The sequence below is a fragment of the Apus apus genome, chromosome 23, assembly GCF_020740795.1.
Source record: "Apus apus isolate bApuApu2 chromosome 23, bApuApu2.pri.cur, whole genome shotgun sequence".
Lineage (NCBI taxonomy): Eukaryota > Metazoa > Chordata > Aves > Apodiformes > Apodidae > Apus > Apus apus.
Genome location: NC_067304.1, coordinates 4,421,097 through 4,435,076, shown reverse-complemented (window position 1 = coordinate 4,435,076; position 13,980 = coordinate 4,421,097). Strand labels below are relative to the sequence as shown.

General features: G+C 57.9%; 1 protein-coding gene across 2 annotated transcripts; it reads left to right on the top strand.

Annotated features, from left to right (window-relative positions):
• Positions 1 to 2,211: 2,211 nt before the first annotated feature.
• On the top strand, positions 2,212 to 13,554 carry NUAK2 (NUAK family kinase 2). 2 transcript variants are annotated; one of them, XM_051639062.1, is made up of 8 exons: positions 2,395 to 2,424; positions 4,618 to 4,795; positions 7,317 to 7,437; positions 8,761 to 8,912; positions 9,823 to 9,888; positions 10,862 to 10,981; positions 11,271 to 11,403; positions 11,484 to 13,554. In XM_051639062.1, exons 3-8 carry the CDS (start codon positions 7,395 to 7,397, stop codon positions 12,617 to 12,619), a joined length of 1,650 nt encoding a protein of 549 aa, XP_051495022.1. In that variant the 5' UTR covers positions 2,395 to 2,424; positions 4,618 to 4,795; positions 7,317 to 7,394; the 3' UTR covers positions 12,620 to 13,554. The 2 variants fall into 2 exon arrangements, with proteins under 2 accessions (XP_051495021.1, XP_051495022.1); XM_051639061.1 differs by lacking the exon at positions 4,618 to 4,795 and having other exon boundaries at positions 2,212 to 2,424.
• The last annotated feature ends 426 nt before the right edge of the window (positions 13,555 to 13,980 follow it).

Genomic DNA, 13,980 nt, shown 5'->3' with positions numbered 1-13,980 from the left:
GATTTGTCTGTGTGTTCAGCCCAGGGGGGAGGTTTGAGAGTGGAAGGGATGCAGGACCAGTCTGAAGCTCCAAGAAGTTGTTCATCCCTGAGGAATGGAGGTCCCACAAGGTCACTGGCAATTAAAGTCAGGGATATTGGTGGTAAAAGATACCTGAGTCCTAAGTGGGTCAAAATAGTCTGTGACATGCAACCCGTCACACACCAAGGCAGATCACAGCCATGGAGGAGCAGGAATTTGGTGCACAGCTCCACAGATTGGACTCGGGTGTTGCTCCAGCTTCCCTGCAGGGTCAATGTCCTCCCCAGTCACTCCATAATCCCAGCCCTCCAGTACCCAGAGTGCAGGACTCAGGGGACCACAACACCTGCCTGGGTCTCATCCTGACACAGCACAGAGTGGTGCTGAGCTGTGGCACAGCTCTGTCCTGTGCCACTCCTGTGCCTGGGGACATAAAGCCTGCAGAGAGGGGACAGTGCTGGATTAGATCATCCCTCGCAGACTGTCCTGAGCCCCTGCTCTGCCTCACCCTGCCCTGAGCTGCTGGAAGTGGTGGGAAAATCCAGGTCTGAGCGCTGGGGTGAGTAATGCTGGAGCTATCTCTTTCTTCAATCAATATGGTGTGTCCTCACACATGCCAGAGCTGGGCAAGAGCTTTTGTTTTGGCTGCTTTGGGGAAGAATTGCATTCTTTTAATATCTCAAAACAAAGATTTACCACAGGGGCAGAAGGACCACACGGGAAGGTGCTGCAGAATTAACCAGAAGAGCCCACAAGGAGCCTCTGCGTGGGAGCTCCAGATCAGACCTTTCCCCCCCTGGCTCTGCTGGTGGATCTCACTGCTCCCTCCCAGGCCTTGTGTCCAGGAGGACAAAGCACAGTCCTGTGGCAAGTACAAACAGGCTGCACTTGCCCAGGCCTCTCCTCTCTCAGAATTTGCCCTCAATATGTATTTTTTAATAGAGTTCTGGCTGCTTCATGGCTCTTGCAGCAAACCACACCTGTGTGTATATGTCCTGGCTGGCTGGCTGTCTCCATGTGTCCCTGCAGTTCTCCTGGTGTGAGGCACCAGGATTCTTTGCTCCACACCCTCCCAGCACCTCTGCTCCTGCTCCTCTTCTTGGCCTTTGGGTGCCAGTCTCTTTCTGCACCACCAAGTGCAGGGTCCTGCTTGTGGGTCGGGGCAATCCCAAACACAAATAGAGGCTGGGTGGGGAATGGATTGAGAAGAGAAGGACTTGGGGGTGCTGGTTGACAAGAAGCTCAGCATGGGCCTGCAATGTGGTTTTGCAGCCCAGAAACCACCTGTGTCCTGGGCTGCATCACCAGCAGAGTGACCAGCAGGTCAAGGGAGGGGATTCTCTCCTCCTGCTTTAGTGAGACCCTCCTGTGTCCACTTCTGGGGTAACCCAACACAAGAAGGACATGGAGCTTTTGGAGCAAGTCCAGAGGAGACCATGGAGATGATTCAAAGGCTGGTGCAGCTCTGCTCTGGAGACAGGCTGAGAATGTTGTGAGCGTTCAGCCTGGAGAAGAGAAGGCTCCAGGGAGACCTGAGAGCACCTTCCAGTGCCTGAAGGGGCTCCAGGAAAGCTGGGGAGGGGCTTGGGACAAGGGCAGGGAGGGATGGGATGAGGGGAAACGATTTCAAACTGAAAGAGAGTAGGTTTAGATCAGAAATTATGGAGAAATTCTTTCCTGTGAGGGTGCAGAGACCCTGGCCCAGGCTGCCCAGGGAAGCTGTGGCTGCCCCATCCCTGGCAGTGTTGAAGGGCAGGTTGGATGGGGCTTGGAGCAGCCTGGTTTAGCGGAAGGTGTCCTTGCAGAGACTTGGACTGGATGATCTTTAAGATCTTTCCCAACACAAACCAGTCCGTGATTCTTCTGGGAAGCCCTTAGCTCCCCCCATCCTGCAGGACACCCCTTTACACCCCACTGTCCCCCCTCCCTTTCAACCCTGCCTCTCTGCCTTGCACCTCCCTCGCCTTCCCTACCCACCAGCCGGCGGGTGCCCCCGCATTCTCCCCTCCGCACCCCCCACCCGGGTCCCCCCGCACCCCTGCCCGTGGGTTCCCCCCCCGCCTCCCGCACCGGCTCCCGGGCGGGGCCGCCGCCCCGTGGCCAATGGGCGCGGGGGGGGGGCGCGGCCGGCGGGGCCGCCGCATTTAGAGACCGGGCCGGGCCGGGCAGCGGCGGAACCGGGGCCGGGACATGGAGCGGGCGGCGGGGCCGGGGAGCGGGGCAGCTGCGGCCGCCTCGCTGGCCGAGGGGCTCATCAAGTCCCCGCGGCCGCTGATGAAGAAGCAGGCGGTGAAACGGCACCACCACAAACACAACCTCAAGCACCGGTACGAGTTCCTGGAGACGTTGGGGAAAGGCACCTACGGGAAGGTGAAGAAAGCCCGGGAACGCTCTGGGAAGCTGGTAAGAATCTCCCCCCCGCCCCCTCTCTCTCTTCCCGCTGCATCCTCAGCCTGAGCGCCGGAGCATCCCCCTGCTCTGGGCAGCACGGCCGGTGCAGCCCCCCCCGCGCTGCTCTGCATCCCTCCAGCTCATCCTCCCCGGTGCGTCTCCCCCCTCAGCCCTGTGCGTCTCCCCCCTCAGCCCTGTGCGTCTCCCCCCTCAGCCCTGTGCGTCTCCCCCCTCAGCCCTGTGCGTCTCCCCCCTCAGCCCTGTGCGTCTCCCTCCTCAGCCCTGTGCATCGCCCCGGCCCGTTTCTCCCCTCGCCACGCTTCCCCCCCGGCCCCGACCCTCCCCAGCCGGTCCCCGGGAAGGCTGAGCCCCGGGAAGGCTGAGCCCTGCTCCCCCGGCCCCCGCCGCAGGCAGGGACAGCCCGCAGGGTTCTCGCATCCTTCCCACCACCCCGGGGGGCTGGGGGGGTGGGGGGTTATCTCCCCTCGCCCACTTGACCTCGTCGGGCTTCCTGGTGAAAGGAGGCTGCAGGTTCCGGCAGCGAAGAGCAAACAGCGCACTTGAGTCTGGAGGGTTCTTCCCTTCCTCTCGCCCCGGTTCGTGGCTGGGTTTGCCGTCTGGCGGGGGCAGCGGGGTGCGGCGAAGCCGCGTGTCCCCCCCCCGAGTGTCTGATCGTGCCTCGCTCCACGTCCCGGCCCCTCCGGAGCGAGGGGCAACGCGCGGGTCGGAGCTGGGAACCCGACCCGCTCCCCCAGGAAAGCGGGGGGCTGCTCCCCGGGCAGCCCTGTCCTCAGGGGGTCTGCCAGGGTTCTGAAGGCAAGCTTGAGCCGGATTGCCCTGCCCCCGTTCAGCCCCCAGCACCCTGCGGTGTGGGATGGGACCCTCGACAGGCACTTGTGCACCCATCCATCTTCAGACCATGGGTGAGAGATGAGGATCCCGCCTGAGAGGGTGGGACTGGCCCGGCGGGGCTCCCGGGGCTGAGCAGAGGAGCAGGGGGTGAGATTGGATCACTAACGTGCCACCGAGGCATGGCAAGGGAAACAACTGTAAATCTGAGAGGTTTTCTTGTGTAACGCGACAGCTCTTAATTAAGGCAGATCTGCCATTGCCATTAGCCTATCTGATCCCGAGGAAGCTGCTCTTCTGCTGCATAATCAGGGCCCTGAAATGCAGCTTCCACCCACAGCTCTAGGAGGATCCCTCCCCTCGGGATGGGCGAGCAGGGCTCTGCCTGGCTCTGCCTAACAAAGCTTGTGCAGGGAGTCTCTGAACTGCCAGAAAACTCACCTGTCTACGGAAGCCCCTCGGAGAGGGAATGCTTTTCTAGCAGCGTTTCTCTATTATAATGCAAATTAAATACGCAGGCCAATGACTCGCTAATAAATGCCTGAGATAGTCAAAGGCTGAACTAACTAGTACCTCGGCGAGCTGGCCACGTAGGAACAGGAGGCTTAACCACAAATCTCTCTTCTTCCCACAAATTCTTTCTTGTAGCACTCAGCATTTCCGGACCTGTTTAATCTTCAGGCTAATCCTGAGTTGGGTGGTTATTTACTCCTGCTCTAAGTGGCTTTCACTGCCTAAACACCAAGGTGTGAGCACAGGTACTGCCACCTCCACCACCGTGTTACCAGCTGGAGCTGCTCCATCAGCTGCTCCATCCATGGGTTTTGCTGCTGGCAAATCAGAAACTGCCTGGGCAGAGGCACTGAATATTGAAGCATCTTGGTTTTGCTTCCTGGCCTCTGAATTTGAAATACCTACTTGGACTTAGCTCAGAGCAAAGTGTCTAATCAGTTTGTAGGCCCCAGGGAAGACCAGGCTCCCACGGGTGAAGGATTTTTGGGGACTCCCATGGACATTCTTTGTCTGAAAAAAAACCAAACACCCTTGTTTTCTGATTAGAAATCCTTTAGGTGAAATGATGCTCATGTCTTTGGTGGATATTGCTGCTGAGTGCCTTTTCCACTCCTTGGAAAATTAGTGTGTCCCTTAATTATCAAGCAGGTGGGGGGAGAGTTGCTGGTTCTTTTTACTTTTCTTTATATATATATATTTTTTTTTTAATATTTTTTTTTTTCCCCTTTCACCAGCATCTTTTGGTTGGAAGATTCAGTAATGTGTGCCATGGTGGTGCAAACTGGCTCCTGCACCTGTTTGCATGGCAGCATCTGGCCTTTTTTTTTTTTCTTTTCCTTCCAGCCTCCTGTTTCTCCCAGCCTGGTTCCCAAGCCCTGGCCTGCAGCCAAGGCAAACAGAGAGAGGGACCTCCCGTGGGACTCGCTCGCAGTGTCGGAAACATATTTGTGGGCTTGTCTGGTGTCAAGGGGAAGGCAGCACCTGGAATATTCCAAAACAGCAAAGCTTCTTTTGATCTCCAGTAAGGGGTGAACCCTGGTCTCTTCCGTACTGGGTTGTAATCCATATTTCATGGAGCATGAAATGCTGCACTTGCAATCTGGAACAACTTTTGAAGTGCTGCCTGGGGTTGTAGCTTAATGCATCTTTCAGCAGCTGCTGAAAATACCTGTTCTGCCCCCAAAAAACTTTTTAATTAAAGCCTTTTTGACTTGGAAAGTACTCCCAAGTTCTCAAGGCTCTTGCAGCAGGACTTCTTGGGGCTGTTTCCTGCAGGAAATTCTGGCATTGATGGCAGTGTGTAGGCTGCAGCAGTGGCTGTCCCTGAAGCTGCTGGTCCCCATCTCCAGGGTGGCTGAGCGTGGCCTTTTCTGTCTCAAGGGGAGATCCTCTGCTGTCAGGCCTCTTGGGTAGGGAATATTTTTGGAATAGAGCTGCTTCTCAGCACCCCTGGGGAAGGATGGGATGGCCAAGGGATTAACCTCCCCAGCAGGGCTTGGCAGATGGATAAATCACCCCACCCTGAGCGGCTGGTTCAGTCTCTGTTGTAGGAGAAGTGGACCCTGACAGTGTCCTGTCCTCAGTGTGTTCTGCCTGGCCGTTACACAGGCAGCAGCCCCGGGGCTCCAGCAGCTCTCAAACCTGCTCACAGCTCCCAAACCTGCCCACAGCTCCAGCCCTGCCTCCCATCTGCCTCAGAGGGCACAAACTGCCAGGCTTGTAGGCGAGGGCCTTCTCCAGCACTCAGCTGGGTACAGCCCCTGGCATCTCCCAAGGCTTCCTGCCCTGACAGCCTGGAGCCACTTGGTCTTTTTATGGCTGGTGGATCTTGCCTTGAGCCCTGGCTCAGCAGTTCGTGTGCTTGAGCAGCTGGGTCAGCAAGCAAATGTGCTGCATGCACCCCAAAATGCTGAGGCTGTTGGGCTGGGGGAGATGAATGGATTGAGTCAACAGGAATCTGGGAGGGCAGGAGAAGGCTGGGTTGCTGCATAAAGGCTTTGCCTGCATTCTAGTGGGGGTCAGGTAATCAGGGGCTGGAGCAAAAAAAATTTAAAAAGTTAAAAAATTGTTAAACTTTAACCTGTTAACCTAGTACAAAGGTCAGGGAAAAGAATACCTGGCTTTTGAGAAGCTATTAAGCACTTTCAGTATTGCTTTGTAGAGAAACTTGGGCCTGGGTTATTGAACTTCCCTTGCCCAGAGTCCATTCTGGTTGGTTGCTTCAAGCCTTGGGGCTGGTGCAGGCACAGACCTTCTCCAGCACATGGGGCAGCCCCTGCCCTGGCCACTGCTGGCCTAAAGTGGCCCAGTGCAGCAGAGGTGTGCTCTGGGGCCAAAGGGACATCCATGGCCACCTCTCACTTGCCCATCTGAGCCTTTAAAATTGGCAGGTGAAGACACTGAAGTGGCAGCTGAGATCTTGCTGCTTTAGTGTCTGGTTACTTGTGGTGGGACTGGCTTGGCAAGGGCTGTGAACCTGCTCTGGGGCTTTTGCTGCTTGGTGGGTTAGGTCTCAGGGAGAGGGGTTCCCTGCTCCCCTAAATCATCAGGAGATGAGACTGAGCATCCACCCCACACAGCCAAAGGCAGAGGAGGGTCCCTGTGTGCCCCAGCCCTGAGCACTGCTCCTGTGCTGGCAGCTGGGGCTGGTGGGTGCCCATGGTCCCTCTTCCCGTTGCTGGGAGACCGTGTGGGGGTCTCTTTACAGGATTAATGCTGTTCCGCATTCTTGTCCCATACAAAAAAAGAGGTTCTGCTGGATTCAGTTGTAAATTCAACCCTAGGAGCACATTGTCTCTCCCCCAGCCTCTTTGAAAGAGGATTAGAAGGCATCTATTCTCCAGCACTTACTCTTCTTTCTCCTCCCCTTTCAGTTTCCTTGTAGAGGATAACTTGAAAACCCAAGCAAAAGCCTGGAAAGCAGCTCAGCATCTGCAGCCCTGGCTGGAGCAGAGTCCTGTGCCTGGGAGGGAGCTACCCTTTAATACCAAACTTTCTCTTACCTCTACATAATCAGCTCCTTGCCATTAAGTATTTGCATGGAAAACAAAACCTGGTTTGGTTTTGTTTCATTTCCATGACCCCAAGAAGATGTTGCTGCTATTATCTTGGAAGTCATGTGTGCAGGTCACATTCCTTTGGCTGGCCATGGTCCAGTGGCAGCAGTAGCCTGGGACAAAATTCCTGTAAAACCATGGCACATAAATGAGGAGCAGGCTGTGCTACCTGCAGGAGGAGGCTTGGGGAGCTCCTCTGGTAGCAGGTTTCCCTTGGGGAGAGCTGGCTTCTCCCTGGTGCACAGCAACAGGACTTGAAAAGTATACAAAATGAATAGATGAAGTTCACTTTTATTGGAGGTGCTTCAGGGGGCTGTGCAGCAGCTGGGTACAGCACACCTGGGTGCAGGAGATGGGCCGTGGTGATCTCTTTCTTGTGAGCCCTTTCCTGAAGGAGCAGGGTGGGTTTTTGCTCTGCAGAAGGCTTTGGGCAGCTGCAGTGCTCCTGTCCCCAGCAGCTCAGTGACCCTCTGTGCTCATCCACAGGTGGCCATCAAGTCGATCCGAAAAGACAAGATCAAGGATGAGCAGGACCTTGTCCATATCCGGAGAGAGATTGAGATCATGTCCTCCCTCAACCACCCTCATATCATTGCAGTCCATGAAGGTGAGCCCTCCTCTCCCTCTGCTCTCCAGCAGCCCCCCCCACGGGGCTGGGTAGGGCCGAGCTGGGCCTCTTGCTGCTCTCTCTCCTTGGTTCCTTGGGAGCAGAAGCTGTTTGCTGGTGACTCAGCACCACGGGAAGAGCAGATGCTGCTGTGGGTTCCCTGCCGTGCTCCCCCACGTGCCTGCAGGGGAAATACCTGCTCCAGAAATAGCTGCTTCCCATCCAGTCCGGAGAGGGAAGCTGGCTCCAAGATTTTACGTGGCCCTTTGAGGCTGGAAGCCTTGGGGCTGTGCCAGGGGGAGGCTGGTGACCAGGGGTTTCCAGGAAACCTGGTGCTGTGTGTGGCTCCAGTTGTGCTGGATGATTTCTCCAGCCATGGCAAGTGCTGCAGCGGTGGGAATCTCTGGCTCCGCTCTCAGCCCGAGGCTGAAGCTGATCTGAGCACTTGACTCCTTCTCATTCCCTGCCCTGGGGAAGAGGAAAACCAAACCACAGGATGCTGGGAGACCTGCTGATGCTGCTGGGCTCAGTGTTACAGCCAGGCTGGGCTTTGCTCCCAGGGTGTGGGGACGACACCAACCACAGGGAAATTTCTCAAGTTCTAGCTATCACCAGACTTGGAGCAAACCTCCTTCCTGCTGGATCAGGCTTTGCTTCAACACCGAGTCCTGGCTGCAGACCTGCTGTGCCCTGTGCTCCTCCTCGGGGCTGGCTCTGCTGGGGTTCACTGCCCCGTGCCTGGTCATTGCCGCCTCGCTGGCGTACGTGAGGTTTCCAGAGCCCTTTTGTCCTCCAAACAAAAGCAAGCAAAGCAGGCTGGCAGTTCATAGCTGGTGTTTGCAAGGACTGAGTCACCCTGACTGCTGGAATTCAGAAATACCGAGGTAGCTTTCTGCAAACAGGAAGAAAATGCTCCATCTCTTGGCTTGAGCCAGAGCCTTGTTGGGAGCAATGGGAGCGGGCAGAAAGGCCACCTGGCCCGTGCCAGTGGGAGCTCTGTCACCTTCCCCCTTGGCAGGGCTCTATCTAGCAAAGAACCACGCATCTTAGTCACCTTCTGGCAGAGCAGGACCCTTTCTCCTGTGCTCTGTGGCTGCAGAGGCTGCTTGGCCAGCAACCCTGGTGGCAGTGCCCAGCTGGCAGCTCTGGCTGTCCCCCACCGCCCTGCAGGCACCCGCAGAAACCCCAACACCTGCTGCTGTGCACAACAGACCCAGGGCACAGGCGGCGGGGTGGCTGCTGGTGAAGAGCCACGTGCTGACAGGAGGTTCCTGAGCTCCCAGCATCCCTCCTGACGCCCTGTGCCTTCCCGTCTCCGCGCAGTGTTTGAGAACAGCAGCAAGATCGTCATCGTGATGGAGTACGCCCCTAAGGGGGACCTGTACGACTACATCAGCGAGCGGCAGCGGCTGTCGGAGCAGGAGGCTCGGCACTTCTTCCGGCAGGTCGTGTCTGCTGTCTACTACTGCCACAAGGTGGGTCAGCACCGCCTTCCCGGGGGCCGGGCAGAGGGGTGGGCTCTGGGCAGAGGGGCAGCAGCTGGGATGGATCCAGTGCCCACTGGGGAAGCTCAGCTTGGGGTGGGAGGTAAGGGGAGCTCGTGGCTGTTGGCTTTTCCCAGGAGAGGGGTTAATCCTGCCCTTATCTGAAGGGTGTGGCAGCCCTCGGGCTCCACGAGGCAGTGCCTGAGTGGCTTTTGGAAAAGTCCTTGCCTTGGCTTTTGGCTTGTTGTGGTGTCAGGCTGAGTAACCCTCTGGAGAGTTACCAACACCTGCCTGCCTGCCTGCCCGGAGGGGGGCTGTTGGCTGGGAATGAAAGCCAAGCCCTGGGTCACCCATCTTGTGCCCTGAAAGGGATATAGATGGAGGGCCCTGTCTGGGGCTGTGGGGTGAGCTGTGCCTGCCCTGGAAGGACCCTCAAACCTGTCGGTCTCCCTCCTCTAAGGCCATGCTTGGCCATGCCTCCATCCTGGGTACCACATGCCCTTAGCAGGAAGAGTGCTTAAGGACACCTCCTGAACCCAAAGCAAACCAGGGTCTCGCTGAGCTGGGGAGCAGCAGGTCCTGGCAGACGTGGAGCTGTGCCCCCCCTGCCCTGGCAGGAGCTGCCGCTTCTCGTGGGTGCGGGAGCCCAGCGTGGTGCCCGGCGCAGGGTGTCACCCTGCTGGTGTTTCCCAGCAGCACGGGGAGCTGGTAGCACCCATGTAGGACGTGGTTTACAGCCCGTCCTCACCCAGGCAGCCCGGTTGTTTACTGCTCCTCCGGCTGCCGTCACCGAGCGCCGTTTGTGTGCTGCTGCACGGCAGTGACCTCCCCGCGCTGCCTGGCTTTCTCTTCCTCAAACAAGCTGTGAACTACACCCCAGCTCTCCCTTTCCCCTGCACAGAATGGAATCGTTCACAGGGACCTGAAGCTGGAGAACATCCTGCTCGATGCGAATGGAAACATCAAGGTGAGAGGCTGGCAGAGCCTGGCCACCCTCGGGGTGTCACCTGGCAGAGGGGGCTGAGGGATGCTGCCTGGCATGGATGGACTTGGGGTGGCCATAACACCCCAATGTCCCCAGGGCACGTGGCTCTCCACAGCTCTGGGAAGCATCTGTCAGCTCCAGGACCGCTGGCATCGCTGCTGTTTGCCCAGGAGATGGGGAGCCAGGAAGGCACCAGTCCCTGCTCCCTGTTATCTGTGCCGGGCGGTGGATCAGGAGAGGCAGAGCCCTGGTGCTGCCCATTAAAGCCATAATGTATCTGTGCCTGCTGATAAGGGGGCAAAGTCTGAGTGCTGAGGTCAGAGCATGGGTGGCTGGGTAAGAAAGGGCTTTTCCAGAGAAAGTCCTGGTCCCTGAATGCTCAGGCAGGTCCCAGCTCCACTGGCCCCGGGCGGTGCTGCAGCCACTGGGCAGGGAGGGCACGGCTGGGGAGGAACAGGCTGTGGGGCTTTATCTCTGCCAGGGGTAATTTTGCAATTGGGAGCTCACGAGTAGGGACTGTACCTCCTGCTTGCTGAGAGGTGACGGCGTAATGAGGATAATGAGTGCCTGTGAGTGAGGTGGGGCAGATAGGGACTGAGGCAGCCTGCTGTGGTTGGGAATGAGCTGGAGGAGAGCCCAGCAGCTCTGCCTCCAACCACACCTGCAGCTGCCTCTGCTCCTGGCAGGCTGGTGCTGGGGCTGGAAGGGGAGAGCCCGCAAGGCAGTGGCTGTGGTGGCTGGAATGAGCTTTCTGGGAGGGGAAGAGGGGCAGGAGCAGCCTCGGGGTGGAAAGCTGGGCTGCTGCTGCTCTCTGGGGAGACTGAGGGCACTCAGGAGCAGGATGCCAAGGGCAGCCCTGGTTTCAGCCAAGCTTTCAGCGGGAGAGTTTCAGGTGGCAGTGCTGCTCCACCTATAGAGAACTGCTGCTTGATAATGGCTATAAATGTCTCTCTAGATTGCAGACTTTGGCCTGTCCAACGTTTACCAGCAGGACAAACTTCTGCAGACTTACTGTGGCAGCCCTCTCTACGCATCCCCTGAAATCATCAACGGGAGGCCCTACAAGGGCCCAGAGGTGGGTTCTGTGGGGTCTCTTGCTGCCTCTTCACTTGGACCCCACAAAGCACTGGCTGTTTTCCCATCAGAGCATCATGGACAGAGCCCTGCCTGTCTGGTTTGGGGCAACAGGTCCCCCAGGCACCACAAGGTTGGTGCGTGGCAGCTGCAGTGGGATGGGCACAGTGGGAGGCAGGTGGCTGGAGCTGCTGCTGAGGTGCTGGTGGGGGTATTGTGCCCAGTTGGGCTGGGGGTCAGGGCAACCTGGTCCTGGTTCCCCCCTCCAGGCTTATCCCTCCCTCTGGCAGGTGGACAGCTGGTCCCTGGGCGTTCTACTCTACATCCTGGTCCACGGCACCATGCCGTTCGATGGCCATGACTACAAGACTCTGGTCAAGCAGATCACCAGCGGGGACTATCGGGAGCCCACGAAGCTGTCAGGTAGGCAGACCCCCACCAGGCTGCCTGTCCCCCCCCCTCCCCATGTTCCCTTCAGTGCCTGACACCTGCCTCTTCCCCAGATGCCTGTGGGCTAATCCGCTGGATGCTGATGGTGAACCCAGAGCGCCGCGCCACCATCGAGGACATCGCCACGCACTGGTGGGTGAACTGGGGCTACAAAGTGCCCGTGGGGGAGCAAGAGCAGCTGCGGGACAACGAGTCCCCCATGGCCACGGTGGCAGAGTGGCTGCGCCGCTCCTCCCGCCCCCTCCTGGAGAACAGCTCCAAGGTGCGATGCTTCTTGAAGCAGCACATCCCTGGCGTGGCCCTGGAGCGGCAGCGCTCCCTCAAGAAATCCAAGAAGGAGAACGACGTCTCCCACGTGCTGCAGGAGGTGGCCCTGGCCCCAGAGAACCCCTCCAAGTCCATCCTCAAGCGGCCCAAGGGCATCCTGAAGAAGAGGAACTCCTGCGAGCAGAAGGTGCCTGGCCCTGGCCCCCCACCAGCAGTGCCTGTGGGAGAGGTGAAGGGGGAGGACGGTGAGGTGGCTGCTGTGGGTCTCACCCGGATCCTGTCCTCTGGGATGCTGCTGTGCAGTGCAGGTGCTGGAGCAGTGCCCGTGGCCATGCCCAAGAAGGGAATCCTGAAAAAGCCCTCGACGAGGGAATCGGGGTATTACTCATCCCTGGAGTGCTGCGAATCCGGGGGAGTCCTGGATGCGGGGAGCTTGGACTTCGATGAGAGTGTGTTTGCTGACACCCCTTCCCCAGAGCAGGGCCCCCAGGGTCTCCCCACCCGCCGGAAAGGCATCCTCAAGCACAACGGCAAGTACTCCTCCAGCAGCACCGAGGCAGAGAGCCCCCCCGGGCAGGGTTTTGGGGGTTTCAGCGAGCTGCCCCTGCCCCAGGCGCCCCGCGCCCGCCCGTCCAGCGCCGTGAGCGAGGACAGCATCCTCTCCACCGAGTCCTTCGACCAGCTTGACCTGCCCACCCGTGTCCCCCACGGCACTGGGGGCATGAGGGGCTGCGTCTCTGCCGACAGCCTCCTCCGGCTGGAAGAGGAGGAGGAGGAGGTGGAGGAAGGACGCAGGCTGCGCCGCTGGACTGTCACCCACTGCCGGAGCCCCCTGCGTGAGAGCAGCTTGTCCCTGGTGGGCTGTGACAATGTCACTGAGGTCTACAGGCGTGCCGTGACCATCGGCATGAAGCTGAGCTGAGGGCACCTCCCAGCAGGGCTCCCTGGGGGGTGTGTGTGTTGGGGAGGGGGGCTGAGCCCTCCCTGCCCTGGTGCTGCTGAGCCACCTCCCACCTATTTATTTTGCAGCCCCATGTCCCTTGGGGAGGAACGTGGGAGCTGTGGTGGCTGTGGGATGCTGGGACACCCTGGGGCCAGGACATGAAATGGACCAAAGCCCTGAGTGATCCCTTCACCAACCCCACAGAGGGGCCTGGAGGGTTCTGGAGGTTCCTCGCTGCTGTCCTCCCCTTGCAAACAGGCTCATCTCAAGGGGGCAATCCAAGGGGATGGGGGGATGGGTTTGGGTTTGTTTTTTTTTTCTTTGCACTGGTTTGTTGTTTGTTTTTTTTTTTTGGGGGGGAGGCTGCACAAGGTAATGGATGGGGCAGGTGATATACCTCAAATAAGCTGGAGATGTAGCAGGGTGCTGGTGAGGGGCTGAAAGGTGCTGCCCTGGCTGATGGGCTCTTGGGATATGATGGCAACAGGGTCCAAACTGCCCAGGCTCCAGCTCTTCCCACTCCTGTTCTGGGAAACCCAACTGGATCTGGCTGAGACCCCAGGCTGAGAACACACTCTGATGTCAACGTGTTTTTTGTTTTGTTGTTTTGTTGTTTTTTAAATGTTGAAAGGAGGAAAAAAAAAAAGTGCCCTTGGTGAGGCACCATTTGTTTATTTATTGCCTTTGTCTGACTTGTTATAAAACTTCAGCAGCACGGGAAGTGTGGGGCTCCTGGATGTTTTTCCTTGAGGGGTGGAGGTGCCTGTGCCCTTGTCTCATGTGCCACAGGTTGAAGCTCCGTTGCACTATTGCCATATGTTCTCTGGCCCTTTCCCTTCTCAAGGGTGTGTGTGTTTTCCCCTCCTTCCTACAAAGTGGTCTTGTGAAAAACATTAAATTAAAAGCAAATGGTAGATTGAGTTTTTCTCTTGATTGCTGCCTGCTGCAGGTTTTTTTGGGGGGCTGGGAGCTGTCAGAGGGTGCTGCTGCCTGTCCCAGGCTGGTGGATCATGGCTCTTGTGCTGCTCCTGGTGGGATGGGGCTGTGCACGGTGCTGGGTCTTGCTCCATCCAGTACAGCTGAATGTGAGCTGGTTCTGGACATGTCCTGTGGGGTGTAACACCTCTGTGCAGTGTGTGTGTGGTCCCTCCAGGGCTCCAGCACATGCCCCTTCTCCAGGGCTCAGGCTGCTCCGTGGGCTTAAACCATCTCCCCCAACAACCTGTGTCCTCCTGCTGCAGCACTGAAACGAGTTCAGTGCTCTATAAAAGCACCGTAACGATTTCCCATTTCTAGCTGGGTTAAACAGGAGATGTTTCAGGTCTCCTCTGCGCTGCTGT